The 27321-nt window shown below is 40.6% G+C and overlaps 2 protein-coding genes across 5 annotated transcripts; both read right to left on the bottom strand.

Annotated features, from left to right (window-relative positions):
* Positions 1-816: 816 nt before the first annotated feature.
* zfand4 (zinc finger, AN1-type domain 4) lies at positions 817-13490 on the bottom strand. Of its 2 annotated transcripts, none has more exons than XM_008279768.1 (10): positions 13229-13490; positions 11375-11680; positions 9733-9808; positions 8965-9032; positions 8626-8812; positions 8122-8266; positions 6075-7304; positions 5293-5347; positions 2609-2726; positions 817-1925 (listed from the first exon to the last, which is right to left on the bottom strand). In XM_008279768.1, the coding sequence occupies exons 2-10, from the start codon at positions 11556-11558 to the stop codon at positions 1790-1792; spliced, it is 2199 nt and encodes a 732-aa protein (XP_008277990.1). In that variant the 5' UTR covers positions 11559-11680; positions 13229-13490; the 3' UTR covers positions 817-1789. The 2 variants fall into 2 exon arrangements, with proteins under 2 accessions (XP_008277990.1, XP_008277989.1); XM_008279767.1 differs by having other exon boundaries at positions 6075-7307; positions 13229-13489.
* A 726-nt stretch (positions 13491-14216) lies between these two features.
* On the bottom strand, positions 14217-25583 carry washc2c (WASH complex subunit 2C). 3 transcript variants are annotated; one of them, XM_008279763.1, is made up of 31 exons: positions 25453-25583; positions 24047-24190; positions 23672-23836; positions 23419-23487; positions 23140-23313; positions 22925-23018; positions 22745-22806; positions 22598-22654; positions 22406-22504; positions 22230-22314; positions 21962-22021; positions 21711-21838; positions 21516-21606; positions 21373-21426; positions 21075-21290; positions 20821-20972; positions 20582-20692; positions 20110-20202; positions 19922-20023; positions 19724-19831; positions 19462-19634; positions 19187-19307; positions 17743-18171; positions 17495-17623; positions 17247-17348; positions 17035-17109; positions 16702-16761; positions 16065-16292; positions 15265-15972; positions 14998-15169; positions 14217-14882 (listed from the first exon to the last, which is right to left on the bottom strand). In XM_008279763.1, the coding sequence occupies exons 2-31, from the start codon at positions 24188-24190 to the stop codon at positions 14737-14739; spliced, it is 4407 nt and encodes a 1468-aa protein (XP_008277985.1). In that variant the 5' UTR covers positions 25453-25583; the 3' UTR covers positions 14217-14736. The 3 variants fall into 3 exon arrangements, with proteins under 3 accessions (XP_008277985.1, XP_008277986.1, XP_008277987.1); XM_008279764.1 differs by having other exon boundaries at positions 21711-21835; XM_008279765.1 differs by lacking the exon at positions 16702-16761.
* Between the last annotated feature and the right edge of the window lie 1738 nt (positions 25584-27321).

The raw sequence follows: 27321 nt of genomic DNA, 5'->3' as shown, positions 1-27321 counted from the left end.
AATTTGTAGTTTGGACGTGTGCTTATAAACAGACTACAGCTTTCGAGTGCTCTCTCTGAGAATATTATAAAAGACTAAACATTTGAAAATGTGAACTCGTGGCAGAAGGACCTTTTTGGGATTCTCCCGGGACGTGATATCGGAACCTGATCCTGCAGGTATTGTAAGAGCTTTTTGTTTTCTTTAAGTGAAATCTCACATTTGTCATTCATGATTTACACATAAACCTACACACCAAACTCTGAGGCAAATTGCCAATTCACACAATGGCTGGTGTTGCTTTTTAATCAGGAGCGTTACCTTGCTGCGGCAATTCGCACACACCCCAGCGATAAAAAGAAATTAGCAAATAGTAGACAGATTAGTCGCTTTCCCGAGAAGGTGACATAGTGTTAAAGAAGAAAGACTTAACAGGATGTGATCCTCGGCTACGTTTGTACTAATTTTGGCGAGAATTATGAAAGTGGGAGTTCTAATGTTCAACAGGTTCAAAAACAATGTTCAGCTTGTTGCTAAGGAACTAGCTGAGGGCCTGAGTCAGGAGGAGAGGGTATTTAATGTGACAATAACGAGCGAATAATACCAAAGAGAAACCATTTCCTTTTTTACTTCACAGCAATGTGATGAGAACTATTAGGAGTGATAAGTAGCAAAGGTCACATTTTGAATGCGCAAATGAGGAGATGAAACGGCGAGCCTCGAAGACACTGCAGGAAACTTAAAAAAGAAGTTATTAAAGAACCTCGTGTAAGAAGGTGGAATCAGCATGAATTCAAAAACAATCAGCGCTGACACACACATCAGTGGCGTACAACATGTATTGAAAGAAACTTTATTAGATCAAACCCCTGTAGATACTTTAACAGCATTTAAAGTTTTTGCAACAGCTGAGCAATAAAAAAAAGACTTACAAAAGATTTTTTATTATTTTTTTTATGGCAACCACCTTACTGGAAACACACCATAAATACCATAACCAACCCCACCCCACAGTCCTAATACAGTTTACTCGATAGTCATACGGATTACTTGACATTCACACCTACACACATTGCATACCTGCTATTTCAAAACCAACCTTTAATTTAAATAAGTAGTATTCATTAATAAATATTAAGTATTTCATCAATAAGTGGATGTACTGTTCTCTTTTAAGAAAAATGTCATTAGTGATGTCGGTATGTATGTGCCCACGTAAGAAAGACATTTAGATGTGCAGAATATAAAAATCTGGATAACAACAACATAAACACTTTGTAAGACAAACACAGAAATGTATGCAGCTTCCCCCCCCGCCCACCCGCCCCCCACAACAAGGAAAATCAAATGTATAAATATGATAGTTCTAAAGTGCATCTGTCAAAGACTTGTCAAATGAAGTCATTAGCGGTCCTATTAAAAAAACAAAGAAGATGTCAAAACTAAAATAGATATGTCTGAACGTGCAGCAGATATATTTAGCAAAAAACTACCTACATACATGCACAGGTTTTTTTGTTTTGTTTTTTTACGCAATGGAAAAAAGAATAAAGGTAATAGATTAAAAAGGATAAACATTTTCACATTGTCAAGAGGTGATAATTAGTTCTGTGCCATTTCAGTCCACTGGTCTTTGTTCACACTTGGCTTTACAGAATGTTTTATTTCAATTTTAAGCAAACTTGGCTGATTAAAAAAAAAAAAAAAAAAAAGCACACAGTGGTGTTATAAGTTTCCTCTTCTTACTAGAAATGTCTTTGCAGACTGTTGGGGTCAGTTTGACTTCTTGGTCTTCGGTCGGGTCCAGGTTCTAGATCTTAGGCAGCTTGGGAGCACTGATCAGCGGGTTGGTCTCTTGCAGAAATCGTCGTCCAGCACTCTTGTAATCGTAAGTGCAGTCGTGAGTCTCTGCGTAGCGGTGGGTCGCGCAGAAGTTGTGGCCACACCTGAAAGGTTGAAACAGACAGATGTTTCAGCGTGGACACAAAAGATGTTACAGAAGTGATACTACATAGCAGAACCTTCTTGAGGCTTTAGAGTCGGCAAATGAAATCATTCACCTTCATAATACAGTTTTCCTCATACTAAATAGTAATTAAATACCTCTTCAGTGTACTTGAATTTTCAGCTCTTACTAGGCCATTAGTAAAACAGCAACACTGCTTTAAATCTCTAATGTCATTTATCAGCACTCGTACTGAGTAAATTCAATTACTCGCTTAATCACAGAGGTTTACAATTTGACTAAACTGGCAACATTGCTTTGAACACAGTAGGGAGCTCAACCACTTCAAGTGGCCGATGTTGGGAGATTAGAGTTGCATCCTGTTGCATCAGATTCAGTGTGCACGCCCTGGACAAGACCCGAGAGGGGGAAGTGATCCAGTGATGTCGTGGGGAGAAACTTTGATGAAGCTAATAACTTGTGGCAGAACAAGCCGTGAGCAGGGATGTGTCTTCATTGAAGATGTGGCAGAAAGACAAAATGGATGAACCGGGCAAAGACCACTTTGTACTAAAAGGCTTGTTTCAAGGATAAGACTGACAAAAAGGGGGAGAACTGATTTAGAGTCAGGCAGCAAGTGTGTGAGTGATTGAGGGCAGGTGGAAACGCTGGAGGCACTTATACCTGCATTCATAGCTGGTGGCCAGACCAGTCTTCTTGCCACACAGGAAGCAGTGCTTTGAACTCTTCTTCTTGGTGCCTGTGGGAGCCTTGACTGGAGGTAGGTGGTATGTTGGAGTGCCTGAGAAAAGAGGAGACATTGTTTTTTTTGTAATTCTCAACAGGAACCAATGTTGAATGATTGTAAAGTAAAAAGAGTCAGGATAACTCTGCATCATTTCACTTGGCCCTCTTCCTTTTAATGGTACCATTTCAAGTATTTCTGCCCAACTGGTGATGTCAGGAACATTTTACTTCTTCTACATTCTGACGCAGCCTTTTGCCTTTATTTGCACTTATTTAACATCAGACATACATATTTGCTCAAGGTAGATTTATCACTGCAATCAGGAGGCTATGAAAGATTAGATCAACACAAGAGTCATGAAAAGTAGGAAAAGAGCACTTCTCTCTGGTCGGTGCATTCAGGCATATGGTCACAAGGCAAAACACCTGTTGTGACATCACCAGCTGGAGAGCAACCAGAAATACAATCTGCTATTTTAGTTTCACTGTGCTTTTCTGCAAGCTCAGTCTCTACAAGTCTTTGCTTTCAGTCGACCATTTCATTGCAATTCCGCTGAGCACTGAGTCTTTGCATATCAGGAAACATGTCTGCATAGTGTCACCTGATATTCAGGGGAAAGAAGAAAAAAAAACTTCTTCAAACTGTCACATTCTTGTTATCTAAAGTTTCCATGTTAGTCTTGATGAGCAATTTCAAGCTTGCTTAAGAATAACATGTGCATTGTAAAGTAACTAATGTCAGGTAAATTAGATGTATTGATGTGATTTCTGAAAACCAATTATGTTTTTCTGTGAAGAGGGGCGAGTGTTGGATTAAATGTGTACTTCCTGCTGTATGTCTGCTGCCATACAGACAAGAAATACTAGAGAGAAACCCAAAGAAATCCCACAATCCAATCCACTTTAGGGTCTTGACTTTTCTATGTAAAGTTATGATTTGGTTCAATATAAGTAAAACTGGGTTCAACTAAAGTTATCCCCAAGCACATTTATCAATATCTGTTTAACAGAACAAATGATCTGAATTTGATAACACTCAATTAAGAGCTGCCCCAATCAAGTTTCCTTAGCTGCTAATCCTTAAGTGAGTCATTTAATGGTGCACCGAGGGAGAGGGTATTGCAGTTTGTTTCATTTGTCACTGTTGATATCTTCATTGAAACAGCTCACTTTGTTTGTGTTGCGGTTCAGTCGATACAGAAACAGAGAGAAAGGTCCCATTGTTTTAATAAAGCACAGGAAAATGTCTGTGAAAGTCAGTGTAACTGGAGCTCAATGGGTTTCTATGAACAATAAATCCAAAATACATACCAGATCTCTTCCAAGTTTAATGGAAAAAATGATACTAATAATGCCACTGCACGACAGCAAAAGGGAAAGCTAGTTTTCTTTTAAAGGAAAAGTAAATATCATCTAATCATTCACTCATTTTTGGAAACTTTGTGTAGTGTTTTTATTTCATCAATAATTACCAACAAATTTGGGACACCCACGTTAAGAATGCATTACAAAGTGAGAAACATTTCTACACAATAAAACCAAAACCTAAAAAAGTATAGCTACCTTTCATTCGGATTCCATAGAATTTTGTTTGTCGAGAAAGACACTTAAATCAGTTTGTAAAATGTTTGCCTTAAGGTGCTCAGAATATGAGGAAAAAGACTGTTTACTCTGGCGATACAACAAATGAGCCCTTTGAGCTGAGTGCGAAGCACTGCAGTCACATAGGGAAGTAAAACCTCAAAGTTCTGAAGATGTGTCTTATTAGACTGAAGAGGAAGATGAGAAACCACAGATATAGTCCAGAGTACACAATCTTACAGTGTAGGAGATGACGCACTTTTCAGTACAACTACAACAACATAGGCAGGACAAAAACAAAGTGGATTCAAGTCTGACATCTCCATGCTGGAATTAGTGAGACTGAGTCAGACCCAAGAAGGCAAAAAGCTGTAGATGATTTATTTTTAATAAAAACAGACTTCATGATTTCCATCAGAAACAGAAAAACAAACTAAAAAAAATGGGCTTGTGGACTGGATTAGTGCTTTTTAAAGAGCTTTTTTTGAATGTGTTGCATATTTTTTCCCCAAAATTCTCTTGAGTGAAAATGGAGTTTTGAAATTAGAGACTAACGGAAAAGTCATTCATGTTCAATCATTAGTTGGGTTGTTCGATGTTGATTGAATCGAGTTTGAACACGACCAATAAATGCTCAGCCTGCACAAAACACAGACACTGAGATACTGATAAACAAATGCCCAGTAATAAAGGAAAATTGAGAATCCTGACTCACTACTTGGTGTATTGATCCATATTCTCTATAAACAGACTAAGCATATTTGTGGGCAGTAAAAATAAGAGAGCACGCTGAGGTCTAGAGCTGCCGTTCTGTTGTTTGTGCTGCTCCTGCAGATGTAGACATAATGAATATTTAACACCCTTGTGGTGCTTTGCTGTAGCACTCATACAACATGCACTGAAGGCTTTAAAGGACTCTGATTATCATGTGTGCCTCGATTTTGAAAATATAACACTGCAAAGTCTGCAGCTAAATAGTCTACGCAAACCGCCACGATGCAACAATCTTTATGTGCTACGACTCGATGTGCTTCTCTTACCTATTGTCCCGAATGAAGTCACGACTCCCCCAGCTGATGCAAGAGTGTTGGTGGTCTGAGAAAGAAATGAAATATTTTTTAGAGCAAATCCAAATAAAACTGCAATACTGAAAAGTCTTGAAAGTAGAAAGTATGTAGAGTATCTTCACTGGGACTGAACCTAACACATTCACCAAAGTTTAGTACTTTACACATGTTACTGTTTATGCAGAAGGACGAGGTATCTGTTCTTCTGAGGAGCATGTTAGCATAATGTTTAAACACAGGCCTAATGTGTGGTAATTAATATTGTGTGCTTTGCTTTATGGCTTGGGGACATCATTATTCCCTCATCTGTGACAAAACTCAGGACATCATGATAGTCTGATATGTCTTTCTACATAATTGAACAGGGATCTTGTGAAATGTGTCACAGCATGGCTTCTGGAACACTTGATAAAGTTTTTGAAAATCTAATTTCGATCTAATAAAAAGAAACTACATCAGTGTGATAAAGCTGATGGAAACCACGCAATTTAATTTAGTTGATCATATCTACTACTGTGACAATTCAAGTGAAAAGAATTTCACATCTCCACTTTAAATTCAAGCATCTGCTCACTTTGTGGATTGAGCCGAGATAACAGCAGTCACCATTACTCAGACTTAAATGAAAACAGCTAATAGAAGACATTATTGAAAGACCAAGATTTCAAAACACTTCAAATTCTTTGAAGAGCGAACCACAAACTGAACATTAAAAACAGTCTTAGCAGCTACCACTGACGCTTATATGTGCTCACCATGTAAGAGGCTGCTGCTCGGTGCAACGGTGACATTTGTCTAATGAGATCATCCTGAAGGAGCCTGTTAGTAGGGATGGATGGCAGCCTGGGGCCAAGGCTGCCCTGTCCTGAGGCAGTGGCAGGAGGCAATGCCAATGCAAGTCCCAGACTCTCTCCAAGGTTGTCCCTGCTGCTGCTGCTGCGGCTGCTGCTGCTGTCTGGAGCCCTTGTGGAGAGAGAAGCCAAGAGCTCCGAGTTGTTGAGAGACCCCAGTGGCTCCTTACAGGCTTGGTTTGCCATCTTGGTGATGCCTCTTGCTTCTCTTTTGGAGATGAGCTCTGGTCTCTTGCCAGGTGACTCTACTTTAACACCACGAAGGCGAGGTGGAAGAGTTGCCAAGCTGGTCGAGGGGTGTGGAGATATGTTGCCTGGCTTCACTGAGGATTGTGCTTGAAGGTTAGGCTGTAAACAGGAGACCGTGGAATCAAAAGGCTGAGACAGAAGTCTGGTTGAAGTGGAGGAAGGTAATGCAGAGGGAGGGCTGATGTGAAATGATGTGCCAAGCTGTGTGCCATCAGCTCTGCTGGTGAGAGTATCACTGGTCCCAAGTGTCCAGGGACTAAGTGGGGTGGGAGAGTGTGGCAGCTGGTGCTGAGGCCCAACCTCAAGGGACTGACGGCCTCCCTCTGGCTGGGTGGACACATCCAGACTCAAAGGGTCTAACAGTTCCCCAAACGGAGCACCCGGTTGTGTTGGTGCCACCAGTCCAACAGCTTCCTCTAACAAACCCAGCCCAACAGTCTCCCCTGTGGGCTCAACTGGGTCAAAGGCAGCTTCAGGTGGCCGTCTGGTACACAGTGGAGGGAGCTGAGGGTACACACAGTCCCTCATTAGCCTGGTGCTGCCAATGTCCAACCGGGACACTTTGGGAGGGGGGCGAATCTTTGCAAATGGTGGGCATGTCTCCCATGGTTCCTCCTCCTGAAGCATGTAACAAGAGGGAGACGAGAAAGAGGGAGGCGGCCGTCTAGGGATGGAAAAGTGGGCAGAGGTCGCAGCAGCAGAGGGCAAGGTGGGGTCTACGGATTCATGGTCTGCAATTGGAGGTAGAGGCGCATTTGACTGCCGATGCTGGCCGATCTGTGGGAGCGAGCGAAGGAGGCGATGGTGGTGTCGTGTGCTGGAAGGCCCGAGAGAGCCACTGCAGGGATGTGGACTGACAGGGGCCCGTGGTTTTATCTTTGCCGACTTCTGGAGGACAGAGACAAGGACAGTCAAAGTATAGTAGACGACCTTATAAAATGTAGTGTACATTTTCATTATTTTTCATTTCATAATCCTGTAAAATTACACAATCATGGTGGTTCTGTAGTGGTGACAGAACCACCATGATTGTATAATAGTGGTGAGAGAACCACTATGATTATATCATAGTGGTTCTCTCACCACTATATTGAAGCTGCTTGTATAAAAATAATTATGTAAAAAAACATTACAGAGTCAGTAGGGTTTAATGTAATAAAAAAGCCCCATCCTCTTACAAACACATGTAAATTAGTGTTTGGTACAGTATGTCTACATTATGCAAAATGATTGCAGACTACCATTTTCAGTTAAGATAAGCAGGAGTGTATGTGATGACAATTTAAAATATCATTTTGTTTCCTGTCTTTACAGCTAAAAATACATTTAAGAAGATCACAGCATTCAGAATGCTAAGTTACAAGGAGCCAGAAAACATCAAATCCTAAGAAAGAAAAGCTTCGCACACACACTGGGCTGATGCAAGTAGTAGATCTGAGGCATTCGATCTGATGATGGTTTTAGGACAAAATGATTAAGTATCTCTACTGGACAGTGCAGGGCTGTTATTGAGGTCGATAAATTTACTTTCACATACCGGGTTTGATGGCTGTTTGTAATAAAATGTGTCTTCATTTAAGAGACATTTTCATTAAATTAATAAATGGTGTGAGACTCGGTACTTAATATCGTGTGGAAATCATGTTTGTTTTTATACAAGCAGTCAATTTTTAGGATTTCGGTGATCTCAGTTGCTTCCCACCTTCTTGTTGAGGTTCATGTCCTCCATCTTGGCTTTGAGCAGCTTCATTTTGTTCATCGTGATGGAGTTCTCTAGGTTGTGCTGTGCAGCTGCAGAACTCTCTCCATCCTCATCCTCTGCAAACACATTGTACACCGAGCCGCCGCTGGAAAACATGACAGTCAAATTTGATCCAATTAGTAATCTAACAGTGTCAAACTAAAATGCAGTTTTGTGTGTGGTGGGTGTGCTCACTGCAACGGTGATCACAAAAAGGACATGAACTCAGCTCCACAGTCCACAACTAATCACTAAATAATCAACATTAACTACTCCAATCTTTACTGGATGCATAATTATACATTTTATGCAATTTATCCTGTTTGTTTCTCATTTGTGCCACTTGTTCAGAGTGACCCACATGAGCAAACCCTTGGAACAAATCCATTTATGTACATAGTTAGATTATTTGGACGGACAACAATGCTGCTGCACGAAAAACAACTGACATAACAATATCCTAACCTCAGAGATTCAGAGAGAGGGGTCAAGGTACCATCTCCCCTGTCGACCACTCGGAAGAAGTTTAGCTGGTCACCCTCACGATAGACCACAAATGTGACCTGCTTGTTAGCCAGGCTTTTCTCCCAACCCTCATCCTTTGTGCCCTCCATCAGGTCAGCCACATCTTTGACAGGATCCTCCATGGTTACTGATAAAAGAAGAGGAGGTTTTGTGGTTAAAGCCGGAAAAACATACTTTTTGGAATTTACCTAAAAATATTCCTTTTTATATTTGATATAACATAGGACTAGAAACATCCAGCTATTACATGACTGTAAAGTTCTTTGGTCCATTTCTTACCTCTCCTGGTGTTAATTGGACCTCCCCTCATAGCTAAGACCAGTTTCAAAGTGCAGCCCTCTGCAATGCTGCCAAAACAATTAAAACGCTTTTCAATATCACAGGAAACACAACCCTCTGAGTATTTCAGTCTATGCAAATTCTGTGGGATAGAAAGAAACAACAACATGTTTATATTTATGATAAAAATGGCTTTACTGGCAGGGAGAGGCTCTGATCTACAGTAAACAGCACTTCAAGGAGCAGGATGATTTTCAGATGAACTTAACTACAGGCCTGGGAATCCCACTGGAACATTTGTTGCATATGAGCAGATGTTTCATTGCCTACTCTTTGCCTCTGCTTCAAAAACTTCAAAGGCGAGCTGCAGTGTGATAGGCGAGCCTTGCAAGATCTCACCAGAGGCTGTTCATGTGGAAAATTAAGTGACAAACATCTATAACAATACCACCATCTGCAGCCAGCAGAGCACTGCAGGGTGATGTACTACATTTCATAAACTGAAAAGAGTGGAAGGGCCAGCTCTCTAAATATGTCGCCTTGTCTCTGCTAGCACCACATCTCTGGATCATCTACAGCATGTTGAACTGAATTAACAGTGAGTCACCACCACAGCAGGAATGCTTTTGAAGTGCACTTGCAAATGATTCTAAATGTACACAGTATGCTTTCAAACATGGCCTGCAACTCCTCTAACAAGCCTTGCTGTCTATGTGATTTTGCCTCTGCGCTCTGAAGGACAGAAAGGGTCGGATGGAATAGATTTACCCATAGTCATGCAGACAATGTTCATCATCCAGCTCCACATTGTTCCAGATAAGGTGCTGCTGGGCAACAGGGATACCTTTACAGACAGAGAAAGGGTAGGAGAGAAAACAACTAAAGTTGACAAGGACCTGTTCAGATTTCACAAGCTGAATTCACTAATCTGCTGAGCAAAATGCTTAGAACAGAAACAGAAACATCCACCCAGTGCGAAAGATGAATAATGTCTGCCCCCTAAAGACAGAACCATGCAATTGCTGAAAAATAGCAAATCACAGAACAGATGCATTGAAAAGTAAAATAGCACAAATTAAAAGAATAAACAAAACTTGATATGTAGTAGTCCAACCAACACCACGTGTACTATGTCTACGCCGTATCTAACATTATTTGAAATGAGACCACAATAATAAGACTCCAATGGAGGAATGGCAGCCTAATAAATACTCCAGAGCTACTGCTTAGAACAAGATGGAGTGTATGCGTAGTCAGTAAGCTCCCCGTGCCCACAGCCCGTCAACTCTGTGACCTGGTGCTGGAGGTGAGCCAGTGTTAGTGAGTGAGCAGTGGTCTCTTCATTGCAAAGTGGTATGTTTCATCTCAAACCCACAGGCTTGGCTGACAGATCTCATCACACACAGAGCACAGAGAGGCTTTTCTGACCAAAACGCAAAACACCAGGGAGGAATGTAGATATGGAAGGTCATCTTGATCTACAACAAAGCACCCTTTCAGGACAGCCAAGGTCAAAATTTAAAAAAAAAAGAAGAAAAAAATGAATCAGACTTTAATCAATGCGAGCCAACACACCATTAATTAAAATTAATTCCAAACCATGCAGCCCAGTCATATGCAATACTGTAGAAGGGATTTTGTTATATTAATTAGTCGTGCCTCTGCTGGCTCCCTTGGGAGGTAAGCAAACAGATGAGTTCACAGATTTGTTGCGGTAATGATATTATCTGGCAGTTGCATTTTTACAAACTCAGCAAACAGCCTGACCCTTTTACATAGCTTAGTGTCACATCCAAAGTGCAGCTACACATTATAATAAAGAGGGTTTGGTGTTATGATTCAGCAAGCTCACCATTTCTTCTTTTTTGTGTGTAAATAAACAGAGCAACAATAAAAATGCAATGCAATGTGTCAGAGGGACAGTACATTTAACAAACACCCACTGCTGGATCAGAAGGCGTTGCAAGCTTATATACTGAATTCTGAATTAGGACAGATCGTTCCAGATTCACTTTATTACCAATGGGCAACAGTTTTGCTTTCAAATGAAACCCGATAGCCTTTCTCAACACCGACCAAGTTGTACAGCAACAATAAATCTAAGAGCTCTAAAGTTCAGAGTAACCTTGACTTTACAGACGAGTAGCAAAACTGGCTCCACAGAGCAGTTATATAGAAAGCAGCACAACTCAGGAGACTGAACAAACAACTTTTTTATGGTATATTCAGTCTGGCAAATAGTGTGACAAGATGTAAACATGCAGTATTTGAGAGATGTCATGCTGGTTTGCAAAACTAGCAATACAGCTCAATTTCTCGATAAGTGCAGTAACCTTGCTTGATAAATATGGACACAATTCCCATAAAAGCAGACCAAAACATGCAAACTGCATATTAGTGAACTCTGTACCTTCCAGCCTCTGGATCTTGGCTTTGACTGAAATGACAGCCTCAAACGGCAACACACGCAGCTCAAAACAGGTCCCTGTCAGGGTCTCTATGAAGAGCTCCATAGTGTCATAGAAAGGGAGCTTGTATTGAAAAGCTCCCACGCTGTCATCATTAAAGAAGGGTGGCTCCTTCCTGTCGGTCATCTTGGCAGGTTGGGACAGAGACTTTAGGAAGATGGTGAAATGGGGGGGCTGGCCCAAGACGAGGGACAGAGGGACTGCTCACTGATCGCACTACTGTCACACATCATGCAGGATGACCGCAGCTGAGTAGAGACAAGAAACAACACATGAGCATCACAGGATAACATGTTTGGTTAGTTTAAACACTACTTGTCTCTTAAGTTTGATGCCTTGAATGTATAGTATTTGCTTCCAACAGTTAGGCTGTGGAAGCGCTGGAACTCAAAAGGTGACTCAGCCTTTACAGGTTAACCTCTTGCTGCAAAGTACACTTTATTTTCACACTTGTCAGTTAATGTTTGAACTTTGGTAACAGCCAAAGTTACAAAAATATTTTTGTACATGTTGTAAAAACAGGATTCTTCAAGCATCTTCTAGCAAAATACACCTAAAACAGGTGCTTCTCTGTTCAAGGATAGCAAATTTCCAGACTATAAAAGGGGGCTAGAGCACACTGGTTAATTCACAGCATTTCATGAGCCAAACAGACTTTAACACTGCTGTGTCTTTATCAGAGGCAGTGAATCAAGCAGTGTGCTCTACCTCCATTGTGTACTCTGAAACTGTTGTGGTAAATTTTAAATTGCCGAGCAATTGTTTTCCAACAAGGGTATGTTTTCAGTGGCAGCAGACACGTGCAACCTTCTCATAAAACATTCAGTGCAGCATTAAAGGCCCTGGCCAAAATTCAAGAAGATCAGGTGTGTTACATAAGCCCGGCAGTGGTATGAGGTGTCCTGCGGCTGACCACAGCCTTTGGCAGATCATCTCTAGTGTCACTTGACTGAGAGAACATCTTACAGGAAAAGCTGTGAGAGGCAATTCAGACCAATTGTAGTTTTATTATTATTATAAAGAAGACAGACAAGCCAAATTCAACATCTGAAATAATGTACTATCACATACTGCTGACCACTTTGGTTCCCGAATGTATGCCCTTCTATCACTTAGGAGCAGAAATATCAGTATAATATAGATTGAATTTTTCCCTTAGCAACTATTATATAGTACATGGTTTGGGACTGATGAGAAAACACATGACAATAATACATTATCTTGACCTAAGTGTTTTGGAGTGGAGTTGTCCACAGGCTGCTGCCCAGGGCACTTAAAACCCAAATTAGCATTTAAACTGCGATCTTTAACTCTACTGGAGACGTTACAAGGGCCTGGCAGGGAGTTAAATACCCACTGGAGCCCACATATAAGTATAAACACTGAAGATGAACTGTCTTGTGATTGTTGGCTCTGTGATGTTGGTATATGAGGCCTGAGATGCACCCATTTAAAGACTTGGGGGTTTCCAGAGCAAGCCATTCTCTCAAAAACGGTGAGACTGTCAAGTTGTAGACGACGCTATCCGCAGAAACAGTCCATGATTTAGCAATATTTAATCGTATAAAAAACTGTGATTGACACAGCAAGCCACAGAGCAGGTTGGTAAAAAGACATGAACTAGGTTAGCTAGCTGCCTGACAACGAAGATGAATGGAGTTGGGAATCGTTAAAATACAACCCAGCGGCTAGCGTTAGCAGAGAAAGGTCACACAGGCTGTTTCTACACTACACAGTTTTAACAATAGTCTAAAACCTTGGTTAACATTTGCGTTTTATTGTTAAAACTCGCTTACCAGTATCTTCTGCGTATATCTCCGCAGGGAAGCTCGTCTATCCGACGCTGCTAGCGTTAGCTTTCGTTGCCATGTTAGCCAACAACTCAAACAATGGCTACCTTTCTCGGTGGCTGGCTAGCAGGCAGCTAGGCTACATCCATGGGCTTCAGAGCTGTCCGTCCTGCGTAGCTGTCGAGGGAAATGTTACGCTCAAAACTCAGCGGCATCTCATCACGTTTCACCGTAAAAAACTACCTACTGAACGAACTGGGGACCACTGTCGGCCGCCGTGGTCCCCCGGTTGGCAACATCACCATACCTGTCAGAGACGGCTGAACAACACCTTTATGACTACAATTGATTGACAGGACAAAGGGACCAATTGTCGAGCGGTGAGGTGGGCGGGACCACCAAGTGTGTGTTACCAAACTTTCACATCATCCTGTGTGCTGGCAGAGAAACACTTTTTCCACACATCAGTGGTTATATTTGTACTATCAAAAGCTAAAAATCAAACAAATATGTCCTTACATCACTGACACTGGTATTTGAAGTTCAATAAATACATTAAAAATAGATCGACTTTCAGAAAGTTGTTTTAAAAATATGCTAATTTCTATCCTATTCTAATATGTCAATATAAAAGGTCCCATTTCTATATCTCAGACAAAAAGTCTGCAATGCCAATGTTCCAGGCCCAGCTAGGCATGGGTTTACTTTATGTCGCTGTAAAAAGTGTTTATATCCAACAACCCAATGGGTTCTTCATTTAAAAGCTAATAAGGGAGCAGCTTTAATCCCTTTTTACTTTAATAATCCTGACCTGAGCAAAAACACTGAACCTTAATCACCCCAAAATTGAACTGAAGTTGTGGTAACAAAATCTGATATAATATTTTGTTTGAAATGGACTTCCTGCTAATATCAGACAACGATCAATATTTACGTCTAGACAGACACAACACAGATGAAAGACAGTCAACTGCAAATAATCACACATTTCAGATAGAATAAAATATGTTTCTGTTTAGTTATTAAAAATGAATTTTCTTTTTCATCACAGCCAAAGTTAAGAAATGGATGAATCTCTTAATAAAAACATTGTCAAAAAGGACTAAGACAGTAAGTAAACACATTGATTTCTCATGAACATGATATGGCACAAACCCAAAGACATGAAATCTCACATGGCCAAGCCAAAGGATACAAAATAAACAAAACAATTTACCGTTTAATTTCTGCAGGCTGAGGCTAAGCATATGGTATGCTCATAAAGTGCTATCATGTATAATAAAGACTAACAGTATTATAATAACTATGATGCTAAGATGATTTTGGAAATGCTGTTGGAAGATGACTGGGGTAATTTTATCTGGGTCTTCATCTGCCAAAAATAAGCCACAGTATTTATATGAATTTCTATGAATAAATACTCTATCAACAGTGTATCCGATATCTTTCAGGGAGCCAAATGACAAAAGAATGAATCCACAATTGTACAAATCTGGCTAATCAAAAACTACAGTTCAGTTCCCGCCCAAAGCATTAAGTGGATCATCAAATATGTCACTTGAATCCGCTGCTGCACTGGTCTCCTGGGGTGGCGGGGCTTTCTTTGATTTTTGGGGAGCCTTTGCCACTGGTTTTACTGTGCTTGGTGAGAAGATGTCATCTTTAAAAAAACAGAGAGATGTGCACAATATTTGGTTAAACATGGCAGCTGAAAAAAAGGCTGACAAACCAAAACAGAATCAAAACAAATATCCATGTGTTTTATTGGTGCTTACCCATGTCATCATCGAAAATTGACTTGGTCTCTCCCTTTGTCTTGGACTTGTGTTTTGGTTTTAAAGTGTCTGTCAGGTCAGCAAAAATGTCTATGTTGTCATCAAACAAGCTGGCATCAATGGTCTTCTCTTTGTGCTTTTTGTGAACTTTAGGCACAGTGGCTACTTCATCCTGAGAACAAAGAAAATCAGCCGATCAGAAAACATATTCTCATGATGGCACTGATAAACCTCGACTGTACTGCCATAAATATAAAATAGATGTACCTGAAAAATGTCCTGCTTTGTAAAACTACTGCTGTTCTTGATTTCTTTACTACTTGTGGATGTTGGAGTGGAGCTGTTGCTCAGCCCAAAGATATCCTCATCATCATCATCCTCTTCCAAAAAGGTGGAGGCCTTGGCTTTCTTAGTGGTTGACTTTGGCTTAACCTTTTGGAAAAGGTCGTCCGTGTTGTCATCAAAAATAGATGGGAGTGTGCTTTTATCTTTGTCTTTCTTCAGTCCCACTCCGCTACTGGCCTGAGGATGTGTGGTCTTGGTAGTTTGTCTGCTGGAGGGCGTGTTAGTGATTGAAGTTGCCCCAAACAGACTGTCAGAGCTGAAAAGATCGTCGTCATCAGAAGATGGCAGCACTTTGTTATTGCCGCTTTCTTTACTCGAGTCTTTCTTTCCCGCATTGGTCGATACTGGCAGTGTCAGTTCAGAAGGTCTCGGGGGGACTTGTGATGGTAAAGGCTGAGAAGAGGAGGAAGCGGGCAGGGCTGTAGGTGTAGCTGAGTTAGGTAGTGATGGACTGATGTGCGTATGGCTGGACTTATCTGGTGGAGGCAAGACTAAACCAGAGGGACTGGGGTTTGAGTCTGGAGCATCTCCACCTTGGGTATCTTCTATATCCCCAGTAGATCTTTGGGCTGCTTGCTGCCTCGCTGCTCTGGACTGGGGTCTCCGCTGTGCAGAACCTCTGGCACGATTCTGCATGACAGAAGATTTGACAATATCCCCTCAGAAATCCAACAAAAAGACTTCTAGATAAGAATTTAACAACCCAAGCATCAAAAGCCCACCTTGTGTGCGCTCTGCAGTGTCGTAACCTGGACGGGGTCATCAAAGGTCACTGCTCCCTCAATGTGTGCCGGGGCGCCGACAGGTGTCGTGACAGGGCTGGGACTCAGGCTGGAGCTGGACACCCCAGAGGAGGAACTAGCAGTCATGCCGGGGAGCACGCTTACAGCCCCCGGCATGTTGGATGCGGCGCCAGGGAGCAACGCAGCAGGGTTGATCATCAGACTAGCCTGAACATAAAAACACAACAGAATCATTTATCAATATTCATTCTCAGCTACTCTATATTCATGAAGTTTCTCAGCACATCAGTCAGAATAACATGAGAATCCAGGACTGTGGATGGAAATGAGGCAAGAGCAAGATGGGTGAGTAACAACTAGTGAAACTGCACGAAAGAGTGAGCAAGTTCTTCTAGTTTAGCGAAATAAAGAGAGAATTATCTTCATTCTAAAAGTTTTGCCGTCGTATCACAGCCAAGTTTTGAAGTTGGAATATGAAAAAAAATAAAAAATCGAGATAGAGGAAAACCGTACAGAGAAAAAATGTCAGTGGGAGTAGGATAGTCTTTCCTTAGAAAGATTTAGAGTGAAATGTCAGGAATGAAGACTTTTGATTTAGTAAAAACAAAAGTATTACTTGAAGTTTCCCAATCCTTGATGAGGAATCTTTAGGTTTTACAGGGCTTGGTGCTGGTTTCTGTGTGGTCAGATTACAGTAAGATCAGAATTTTATCCAAAGAAAGCAATTATGGCGTTCATCTAGAAACAACACAATCTTTCAAAAGGCAAACTACAAGGTAGATGTGTCTCTCACAACTTATTAAAAAGTATAAAGAACTGTTAATACAACCAACAATCATCCTCATAAAATAAAATAAAAAAACCTAGCCACCGAAGTATGTGTATTCATGGCTCAGAAACATAATATGGTGACACTGAAGCTATAAGTACAGGCTTGCAGTAGACTCACCTGAGTCTCAGATACAGGTTCTGGACTGGCCAGTGGTGCTCTGTCATTTGGTTTACTGGGTTTCTCTGCTACTTTCTGAAAATCAATATGAAAGAGGGGTTTAGTTCAGGGACTATTTATACAGTGATGTTGTTTTCTAAAGAAATATTTAGATCTAAACAAGCAGGAATCCAGCCTTATTCTAATCACAAGAAAAAAATCTAAATTGCTACCGGAGGAGGAGCTTTTGGCTTGACGGAGCTGAAGAGGTCATCTTCATCATCATCTGCAAATAGGCTTTGTGCAGCAGGCTTCACTGAGCTGATCTTGGAGCTCTAGAAATAAACATATTGATGCATCTTTAGAATCTAGTGAAATACATCTGGATTTAAAACTCAGCATGTGAACTGAGTAAAACAGGTTGTTTTCAGAAAGAACAGAAACAGACTTGCACACAGATACGATTATCTAATACACTGACTGTAGCTTTCCCTGAGGTGGCAAACAGGTCAACATCTGGGTCATTGTCCTTCTGCTGCGTCTGACTGAACAGCAGCTCTTCGTCCTGGAACACACCTGTGCTCTTCGCCTGCGGTCGCTCCTCTGCGGGCTGTAAAATAAAATACAGCCACGCGTATTTTAAGACTGGGATTGCATGAGAAACATGATAGTGATGCAGTTAAGTCAAAGATTCACTCCAGTCTTAGGTTTACTGTAAAGCAGACAAACCTTTAGTGTCGTTTTTGTTGTGGGTTTACTGGGCGTGAATATTGGCTCATTCCAATCAGATTCATCTTCCTCCTCATCATCAAACAGACTAACAGTGTTTGTTTTGACTTTCTCTTCCTTCTTCTCCTCCTTCTTTACAAATGGTGGTGGGCTGTCCTTAGAGAGGAAGATGTCATCTTGGTCTGCATCATCCAATGGGCTCTTTGTCTGTTTGTTGGCAAGAACATTAATGCCTCCAAAGAGGCTGACTGCTCCAGCGGGCTTTTTACTTTCTTTGCTCTCCGTCGATGGTGATGCTGGGAGTGGCTCGGGGGTTTTCGCCACTGGTTTCTCCTGCTCTGAGGGCTTGTCCTTTGCTGCTGTCTGAGAAACTGCAACCTCCTCAGACTTCTCCAACAGCGAGGGCGGCTGAGAGGCTGAATCAGGTGTCTGGAGAAAACAGGTATTACCGGAATTTAATATTGATGTAATTAAATGTATTTCTTTTTTTTCTTTTTTTTACTCAAAGTGGGCTCAGTTTTTACTGTAACATGAAATTCTGCACCTTTATGGGAACAGCATAACCATGGCTAGAAGCTGAGAGGACTCAGAAGTGTCTTTTGTGCAGTATAACACAGCTATAATGTAATGACTAATAAAAAGCTAAATTTCTTTATTTGTTTTCCAAAAAAAGAGAAAAAAAACACTTTAGAATACTGGGATAAATTGGCATCCACATGCTATAGGCTATATGTATGGGCCTATGTAAATTTTTACAACTTCTATGAACTAGGTGTTCTTCACACTTCACCAGGCTGAGTGCATCTTCAAAAAACTTGCTAAGAAATGACTCCACTGTATTGCTGTTGGTGAACCAGGCTGTATTTATTTTATTCTAACTATATTATCAGCTATGAATGAATCTTCTGTCAAGCTCTTCCCCCAGAACTCACAGAATTTGTGTCATGTGACTGTTGATCGCAGCTGAGTCAAACCGGGCCTTCTCAGTTGCACGGAAGTGTGCAGAACTTTTAGTATTTTATAGGATCTGGTGTACATGGTTGACTTGTGGTGTTTTTTTGTTGTTGTTTTTTAATGAGACACGTACAATAAAGTGATATTATTGAAATATTATGATTTTATGCTTGTTTGTGGTTAATTTTCCTGATGGATCTCCATCTGCCAGTTCTTTCTGTTCCTAAAATTTCTTGCAATGATAAATGGTGCTATTTTTGGCGTTTAAAAAAAGAAAAAAGAAAAAAGATGACATGCCTTTTAAACTCAGGTGAGTTCTGGTGTCGGATGATTAAATTTGTGATTTTAAGTATCACAATGTTTCTCCAAAGGCTAAGAAAATTCCCCTTAAACTTAATAAACTTTTTTCAAGGTCACTGAAGAGAAGCTTTTAAACAAGATTGCCTTTCAAGACGAATGCGAAATACAAGAACTACGCTGGTGCACTCACTTTAGCTGGAGCCGCCGTGTTTGTTTTGACAGCAGGTTTAATGCCAAAGAAGGAACCTTTGTCTTCATCATCATCAACCTCATCTTCAAACAAGAGAGCAACTCTCTGAGGCTTCTTCTGACTATATGGAGAGTGAAAGAACAAGAAAATAGTTAACGATCATTTATAAAGAATACTTTATGACAGTAAATTATAATTAAAGTGATTTCAATTGAGAAAATGTATTTCACTGTTTCTAATGTAAAATAACAAAAAAATAGTATTGCTGTAAATACCTTGACTCTTTTGTTGGAGCAAACAAGTCATCGTCATCGTCTTCATCAAACAGGCTGCTCTTTTGAGATGGTTTGGCACTGGGGAGACTTGATGGGGCGCTGGCACTGGGTTTCATCCCTCCTGTCTTGGTCTCTGGCTTTGTCGCACTAGTTTTTGAACCTATCCATTGGTCCTGTCATTCAAGAATATCATACATCAAATTATACATTCAATAAAACACTGGTAGGAAGCAGGAAAACATTACTTTTGTTATTGTCATACCTCATCATCGCTGAAGAGGGAGCTGGACACGGCTTTACTGGGTTGTGGTGTGGAGGCTTTAGCTTGATTAGGTTTTGGTTTAGATTTAGCTGCAGACGCAAACAGATCCTGCAAAGAGAAAAAAACAAATACAGTGCTGTATTCTCAACAAACACTTGCGTAACTTAACTGAGTTTGGTTAAGCGGAATTGTTTTCACCTCTTCTTCCTCGTCATCAAATAAAGACAAAGGGGCCTTGCTGGATTTGCCCTGGCTTGTAGGTTCAGGTTTAGACTGGCTCTTAGGGATGTTTGGAAATACCTGTGGAAGGCAAAAGCATATAGAATGTTTTTAAAATATACAGTTACTGTTATCACTTTTTCCATATTGATATCTGAGAGCCTTACCTGTGAGTCTTCATCATCAGAGAAGAGGCCTCTGGTCTGAGGCTTCTGAGTCTGCTTGACAGCAGCTTTCCCAACATCAGCAGCAGGACCATTCTGAAATTCACAACATAAAGAAAAAATTGGATATTTCTCCAAAATGGCTTTCTAAATTCCAACCTTCTCGCTGAAAGAATGATGTTTATATCTTGAAAGAAAAACACTGGCACTGAGCAAAGAGAAGTGAACTTTGTCAACACAAGTAAAGGACAGCAGTGTGCTCCAAACTAAATCGAATTTGGACTTTTCAGAGGGCACTTGAATATATGTTTGAGAAGACAGTGCAAAGCTTTTTCCAGTGGCAGATGGCCTGCACACTGAGGTTAAAGGAGCCCAATGGAGTCCTGTTTGGTTGATTATCTGCCATTCTGCATGCGAAAACACATCAAATTTGATTTTGTCAGGAGTATCAAAACAGACAATGGTCTAGTCAGACCTCTTCAGATTTCTCAGACTCCTCGCTGGTAGACGGCTGACGTTTTTTCAGGCCCTCGCTGAGCAGGCTTTTAGTCCCAGGACCGAACATGGAGATGGCTCCCGCTGGCATCTAAACATAGCAATGAATGGACAACACAGGGACACAAAACACATGATATAGATATCCCAAACAAAGTACGACGTTCACACAAGCCATCGTATTCAGCAGCAGTGAGACACTTGTATTTTTATCCTCACCTTTTTCTCAGGTGGTTTAACCTGCTCTTCGACTACGTCCTTCTTGCTCTGAGCTGGAGTTGGTGCACTGTACTTGTCGCTGAATATGTCACCGTCCTCATCATCATCGAAAAGGTCAATAGCTGTCTTGGGTTTGGGTTTCTCCTGTTTCGCTGAAAATAAAGGGAAGAACAACCACCAGATAGAAGCTTTAGGAGGAGGATCCCACCTTAACTTGGACTAAAAAACTTAAGCACCCCTTTTCACACACTTACCAGAGTCAGACTTTTTCAGGCTTTTACCACTGAAGAAGTCATCATCCTCATCCTCATCATCAAACAGCCCACCACCTCCTCCTCCTCCTCCTCCTCCACCAGCAGCTGCTCCTGTAGGAACCTGTTTAGAGGCAGCACTTGTCTTAAGAGCTGCAGTCCCATTCTCCTTGCGCTCGTCTGAATCAGACTCGTTCCCTGAACTGAAGAGGCTGTTATCTGTTAAGAGAAATTGATTTGGGTTGTTGAGGGACGATGAAGCCGACAAAGAACTGATATCAGCTGCCATACGAGTAACTACCTGGAAATATTGAAACAGCACCGGCTGGAATCTTCTTTCCAGGTTTGCTAGATTCTTGGATGGAAGAGAAAAGTTATGAGCCAATCTACTGGTTTACTTTCTTCAAAATGTCTGTACACATCTTGTGTGTATTGCTGTCTTACCTGCAGTTTGAGCTGTGCTTCTCGTGCTTTCATTCGGTGCTTTTTTCTCTTCAGGCACAGGAGGTCTTGGCGCCTCGGAGAAAAGATCACCCTGAAGGAATAGCATAATATAGCGCATATTGATTTCTGTCTGCCAAAGTTTCCGTAATGTGGAATTAAGTTGAATCGGAGGGAGCAATAAAAAGTTTTATGTACCTCATCATCATCGTCGAACAGGCCTCTCCCACCGCTGAAGAGGCCACTTTTCCCTCCAAACGGTGAGAAATCATCGTCATCCATCTTCGGTGGCTTAAACATGTCATCGCTGTCTTCTTCAGCTGCTGCTAGAATGTACATAAACAGCATTGAGCAGCACATTTGGAACAATAACGGGCCTGCTGTGGAAATTACTGATGCAAAATTGAACAAAAAGTTTGAATTGAAATGAAGATGAATGAGCATCCTACCCTGTGGCTTTGCAGGCTTTGGTTCTTTTCTGCTTTTACCTTTCTTCTTGGATGTCAATGCTTCCAAGATATGACATGGCAGAAAGAAAAGACTCATAAGCATGCACATGCAGTGACAGCCTCATACCTGACATGCCTTCAGTGCAAATCTCAAATGCAAGCTCGCATTGAATTTCACAAAAACAAAATATGATGAGTGGAAGAAAAGAAAATTCAAAGTGACATAATATGATACACTATGAAGTGTTTGATAATGACAACAACTTACATGCACGATCTCCCTCGGGTTTGGGAACTGGTTCACCTTTGATTCTGGCAGCAAGCTCATCAGCAAAGGACGAAGGGCCTGTGTTCTGAAGGCGACAGAAAAACAAGCAGATCAAGCACTCAAAAATATGTTTCTATACTACTGTAGTAATTTCTCTTATATGAGCACAAGCTTACTTTTGTGTCATCATCATCGTCCTTGTCCGATTCTCCAAATATGTCGGAATCTTCATCCTCGTCCTCTTCGTCGTCATCATAACTCATCATGGACGACTTCTAGATGAGTGAAGAAGAAGAACCCAGAATTTTACATTTGTTTAACGTGGAACATAGTTGTTGAGATGCTCGGCAAACAGGCATATACATTACCTTTTTAATAATACTGTGAACCTCATCCTCCTCCTGATTAAAGTCGTCATCTGAATGCTGTTAAGAAAATAAATCCAATGAAGTTCTCAATTTTCCTGAAAATTAATTTTAAAAGATATTGTGAAAGAATGAGAAAAAGAGTCTTACATCTGCATCCTTGTCATCTTCACTCTCAATCACACTGTCTCTGTCACTGTCAACGGACATTTCTGAAGAGAGAATGATACATATACAATGAGGGAAATGAACACTACATTGTGTGACTGTCAATGGGAGATTTAAAGAGGATGAGAAAGCTGTAATCTGTAGGACTGAATATGATATTACCATCACTTGACAGGTCACCAAGTCCAACATCGTCTTGTTCCATGAAGGCCTGGGAACCAATCAGATATGGGAGTGGCCTGTCCACATAAAGATCCTACAAGACAAGGAAATAACAGACACACAGACTAAATGGCATCAGTTAAAAGATGCAGTGTAACATGGAATTCTGCAGAAATTTCAATAATCCTCTTCCTGACACAAGATTTACAGCACACCTTTGGTTCTAGGATGGCCTCGACTCTGTCTGTGACCTCTTCGTCCTCTGAGTCAGAGTTTCCTGCTTTGATGTCAAGATGCTCAAAAGCTGACTCCAGCACTTTCAGACCATAATTCACGGCCTCCTGCATCTTAGGGATCAACTCTGCCTCTTTCTGCTCTCTAGTCTTCTCCTTAAGGGGGGAAAAAAAAACATCAAAATTTGGAATATTTAATATACAAATCTTCAACAACTATGTAAAAAATATACAATGTATGCTGACTTATTGTTAAAGTACCTGCTCAGGCTGCTTTTCCAAAGCATCAGCCTTGGGAATAGCCTCTTCTACTTCTTCATCATAAACCCTCTGCAACAGGACACAAAGCACAAACACGTTTTGGTTACCAGGTTTACTGCCAAACACCTTGCAACACTTGAATTTCCAACAGTGCAACAACAAGTAAGGTCAATTATCATCAAATGCGGTTATAATACAACAAATAAAACTGAACAAAAACACAAGTGCTGTAAGCGTGTATGATATACATTACATTTTCTATGAACTGTGTATTGGAGAGCATTAGAAAGTCGTTGAAGACGGAGTGCAAGCAGCTGTCTGTGGCCTTGGTGTCACGGATCAGACTGTCTAACTGCTTTTCAATCTCATGTGTCTTTGATAGCATTCTCTGAGAGAAGTCTTGGAGGAAGAGAAAAAGCTGTGAAGAACAGAGAAAAACAGCTATTAAGACAGGATCAGCTGCAAGGTTACTTTTATTATGCCAAAGCAGAGCACACTTCAATCTTCTCAGCTACTAGAATTTCTAAAGTACTTCTGTAGTATTCCTCTGACTATATAAAAAAATGATTATGATAAATGACTGTTTTCTTGGCCTATTTCAGAGCAGAGGATTGAATGTCCGACTTACCCCTGAGTCAGCTGCCAAGGACCAGTTGGCACTGTTCTGCCGCATCTCTTCCAGACTCCAGGGTCTCTCCCAGATTTGACCATCTTTCTCTAAGTGTTCACTCCTGCTTGGGCCATTTGCCATTCCCTCAGGCAACCCACTCATCTGCAATCACATCACTTGTTGTTATTAATGGAATTAATCATTTACACAAGTTTTTAAATGCCTGTGAAACCATACAGAGAAAATCTAAAGTATGTCTGTAATAACGTAGCCCATGTATCTGTGTTAACTTCAACACATCTCTGCTTAAAGTGAAGAGCTACTCTGCTTGAATGCAAAAGCTCGTTAGAGGAAATAAACACCAAGCTGTGTTCTGCAATCTGTAGGTCTTGCAAGTTTTTTTTTTGCGAAAGCCCAAGCCATAAACTGAAACAAGTCATGGAGTTGCTCCATAAATGCTTAAGTTTGGAAATTTGAGAATAAAGCTAACACAGGGCTACAGGGACAGAAGAACCATTTCTGTCAGGGGCCATACACTCATGTACATTGTGGAAACAGCAATCACATGCATCACTTCAAACAGAAGCTTAGTGTAGTTATTGCTTGGCCAATGATGTAGTACCGAGCACAGGTTCAACAGGTAACATACCTAATAAGGTCTGTAAATAAAGTCTGATTGTGGCGTCAGTCTTCAGGATCAAGGAAATCAACATAGATAAATAAATGAAATATGAAACCTCCCACAGCTGAACAGCCCATGTCAACTGTTGCCCTTTGGTCAAAGGTTTAAAACTACCCATAGTAAAACAAGTGTTGAAGTGCAAACAGAGTTTAAGAGGTCATTGACTACAAACGTTTTGGTATATGTGATGTGCTTTTGTTATTCACACTATTGTGTATGCCAGCAGTCATTCCTCTGTAAGTCGATTTAAGCAACAATAAAGTATATTTCTATCGAGTTAAATCACAGTCAGTCAAACCAGAGTCAGCTTAAATGTCTGTAGAGCTAATCCAAAAACATAATTCAAAGTGTAGCTCCTCTGAGTTTCTTATAATAGGGAGACCTCCTCTGTGTGCAGATGCTAACTAGTTTCCAGTGCCATTAGAAGACCACAAGATAAATCCCATTTTAACTTGTATCTTCGCCTTAACTTGTACAGCTTTGCTGCTAGACTTACGATACGACAAGCTAGCGTTGGCTTTGAAACAGCGTTGCAAATTTGCGGACTCTAACATGCTGCGTCCACATAAACTTGCGGAAATGTTATTTCCTCCAACTAGAATTTGCTTCTGGAAGAGAAAGCGGGGACTGTTTGGCTAGCAGTTAGCTTAACTTAGCTAGCCAACATCAACGGTAGCTGCTGCTGCTCTCTAAGCCGCACAGAGTGACACAGCCGCCCAAAACTGAGCGCTCTCAGGCTTACCTTGAATACCTCCGGTCAAGTGCCGTCCACGACGTTCAACTGTGGTCTGAAAGGACGAAAAAAACAAGATCGATTATGCAAAATTTGGCCTTTCCCTCATTGGTCTTCTGACAGGTCAGCCATGTTCTGTCTGCAGACAGTCACCTGACTGCCGTTGCCAGGCAACCCAGTAAAAGTGGGGCGGAGTGGAAGAAACCAACAGCGGAGCGAAGAGGCGAAGTAAAGACCAGCAGCTCTGGACCTGATCCGAAATCCTGATAAACGCTCAAGCTTTAGTTCAGGATTACAAATTAGTTTCACTTACACCTTTCTGGGCATAGCAAAGGTCTATTTTCTTCCGAATTTGTATGTATTTGTCATGTGTACGGCCAGAATAGCCTGCTGCTGCTACAGGATTAGTTTCTGTTTTGTTTGTTATCTCAGAATTTTTTTTTATTTTTATTTTTTTAAAATAAATAAACTTACTTTTCTTTTCAAAATGTTTATCAAACACTGGTCCATCTATCAGCATCTGCTTAACATGTGACGAGTTATGGTGGATAGTAAACAGATACCAATAACTTTTTATATGAGGTAATTAAATGATAATTCCCAGTTAGACTGATACCCACGTATCACAATATCAGCTGACAGATGTTTGAAATTCTGTAGTTTGATATAAGCTTAGCCTGCACAATTAACCAGCAGTCATGCTTGACTTGAAACAAATTTAACTCACTTATGTTTTTAAGTAAAATTTTACATTACATAGGACTTTTCTAAACATGTATTCACAGTTGTCCAGTGGTGGAATGTAACTAAAGTACATTTATTCAAGTACTATCCTTAAGTACAAATTTAAGAAGTGTTTTACTTCACTACACGTGTCTGAGTGAAGAGTCCAGGCTTTCACACACCTACTGTCCAGCGAAGACAGCACATCTCCTGATGTGGAGATTTTGAGGGCTCATGAGTTTCTTTATGAGTTTCTGTGGTTCTTCAATAAATTGTTTAATAATCCTCTTGAATTAGCTGGAAAATCAATTGCCACAATATTGTTTTTCCTAACTTGTGTGAATCTGACTTCTTTCAAAATATGTAGTACTTCTGGGACTAAGATAGTAAAAACACAATGATCTTATAGAATACCTGCATTGTTATGGACTACCCATAAATACCCAAAAGTACACAGTGAAGGAGTTAAAATGAGCTCAGCCCTAAACATCTACAACAGTAAAATGCAATATACACAGCTATTCAACAACAGTATGATAATAAAAAATATAAAAATTCCAATAGTAAACATATAGAAGGAACATTCTTCTATAGAATAAGCACTTTTACACTATTTTAAGTAAATTTTGCTAGTAATACCTAGATATTTATTAAGTATTAGCACTTTTTCCTCTTGATATTTATTCCACTTCTACTGTTTTTATACAAACACTGTGCATACATTATGCCTAAAAGAATAAACTTTTTCTTGAGGCAAACGGCTGCGTTTAGGGTTAACAAAGTATACAATAAACCTGGAAGTTAACAAGTTATTATTGCTCAGCCAAATAAGAGGCCACTATTTAATCAAGGTGTCAGAAACATTTCTATGTATGCATACATTCCTCATATCCTCTATATTAGTCAGACTGTTCTGAATATATCGCTCTTAAACCTTATGGGAATAGATTTTGCTTGACGTGGTTCACAAAGACAAGACACTGTTTAGTCAACTTGTAAACAAAGTTTATTTTTTGCACTTGGCAACAACTATCAAAAATATTTTTAATAATTAAAAAAATATTTTCCCAAAGGGAAACTAGAAATGCACACAAGCAACAGTGAAATTCGAACGGTATATGAAACGTAATTGAACTGGCCTTTTTCTCTGAAGAC

The sequence above is a fragment of the Stegastes partitus genome, unplaced genomic scaffold (genome assembly GCF_000690725.1).
Source record: "Stegastes partitus isolate 25-593 unplaced genomic scaffold, Stegastes_partitus-1.0.2 Scaffold169, whole genome shotgun sequence".
Taxonomy (NCBI): Eukaryota; Metazoa; Chordata; class Actinopteri; family Pomacentridae; genus Stegastes; species Stegastes partitus.
This window is presented reverse-complemented; position numbering and strand designations above follow the sequence as displayed.

Coding starts and splice junctions, on each gene's coding strand:
- zfand4 (XM_008279767.1), bottom strand. CDS start 11,558: ATGACCGACAGGAAGGAGCCACCCTTCTTTAATGATGACAGCGTGGGA. Junction 9,033..9,732: donor CATTGTCTGCATGACTATGG/GTAAATCTATTC, acceptor TTGTTTTGGCAG/CATTGCAGAGGGCTGCACTT. Junction 8,813..8,964: donor TCCAATTAACACCAGGAGAG/GTAAGAAATGGA, acceptor TTCTTTTATCAG/TAACCATGGAGGATCCTGTC.
- washc2c (XM_008279763.1), bottom strand. CDS start 24,190: ATGAGTGGGTTGCCTGAGGGAATGGCAAATGGCCCAAGCAGGAGTGAA. Junction 20,203..20,581: donor AGTCTGAGAAATCTGAAGAG/GTCTGACTAGAC, acceptor TGTGAATTTCAG/AATGGTCCTGCTGCTGATGT. Junction 18,172..19,186: donor ACACGGCGGCTCCAGCTAAA/GTGAGTGCACCA, acceptor TGTTTTCTCCAG/ACACCTGATTCAGCCTCTCA.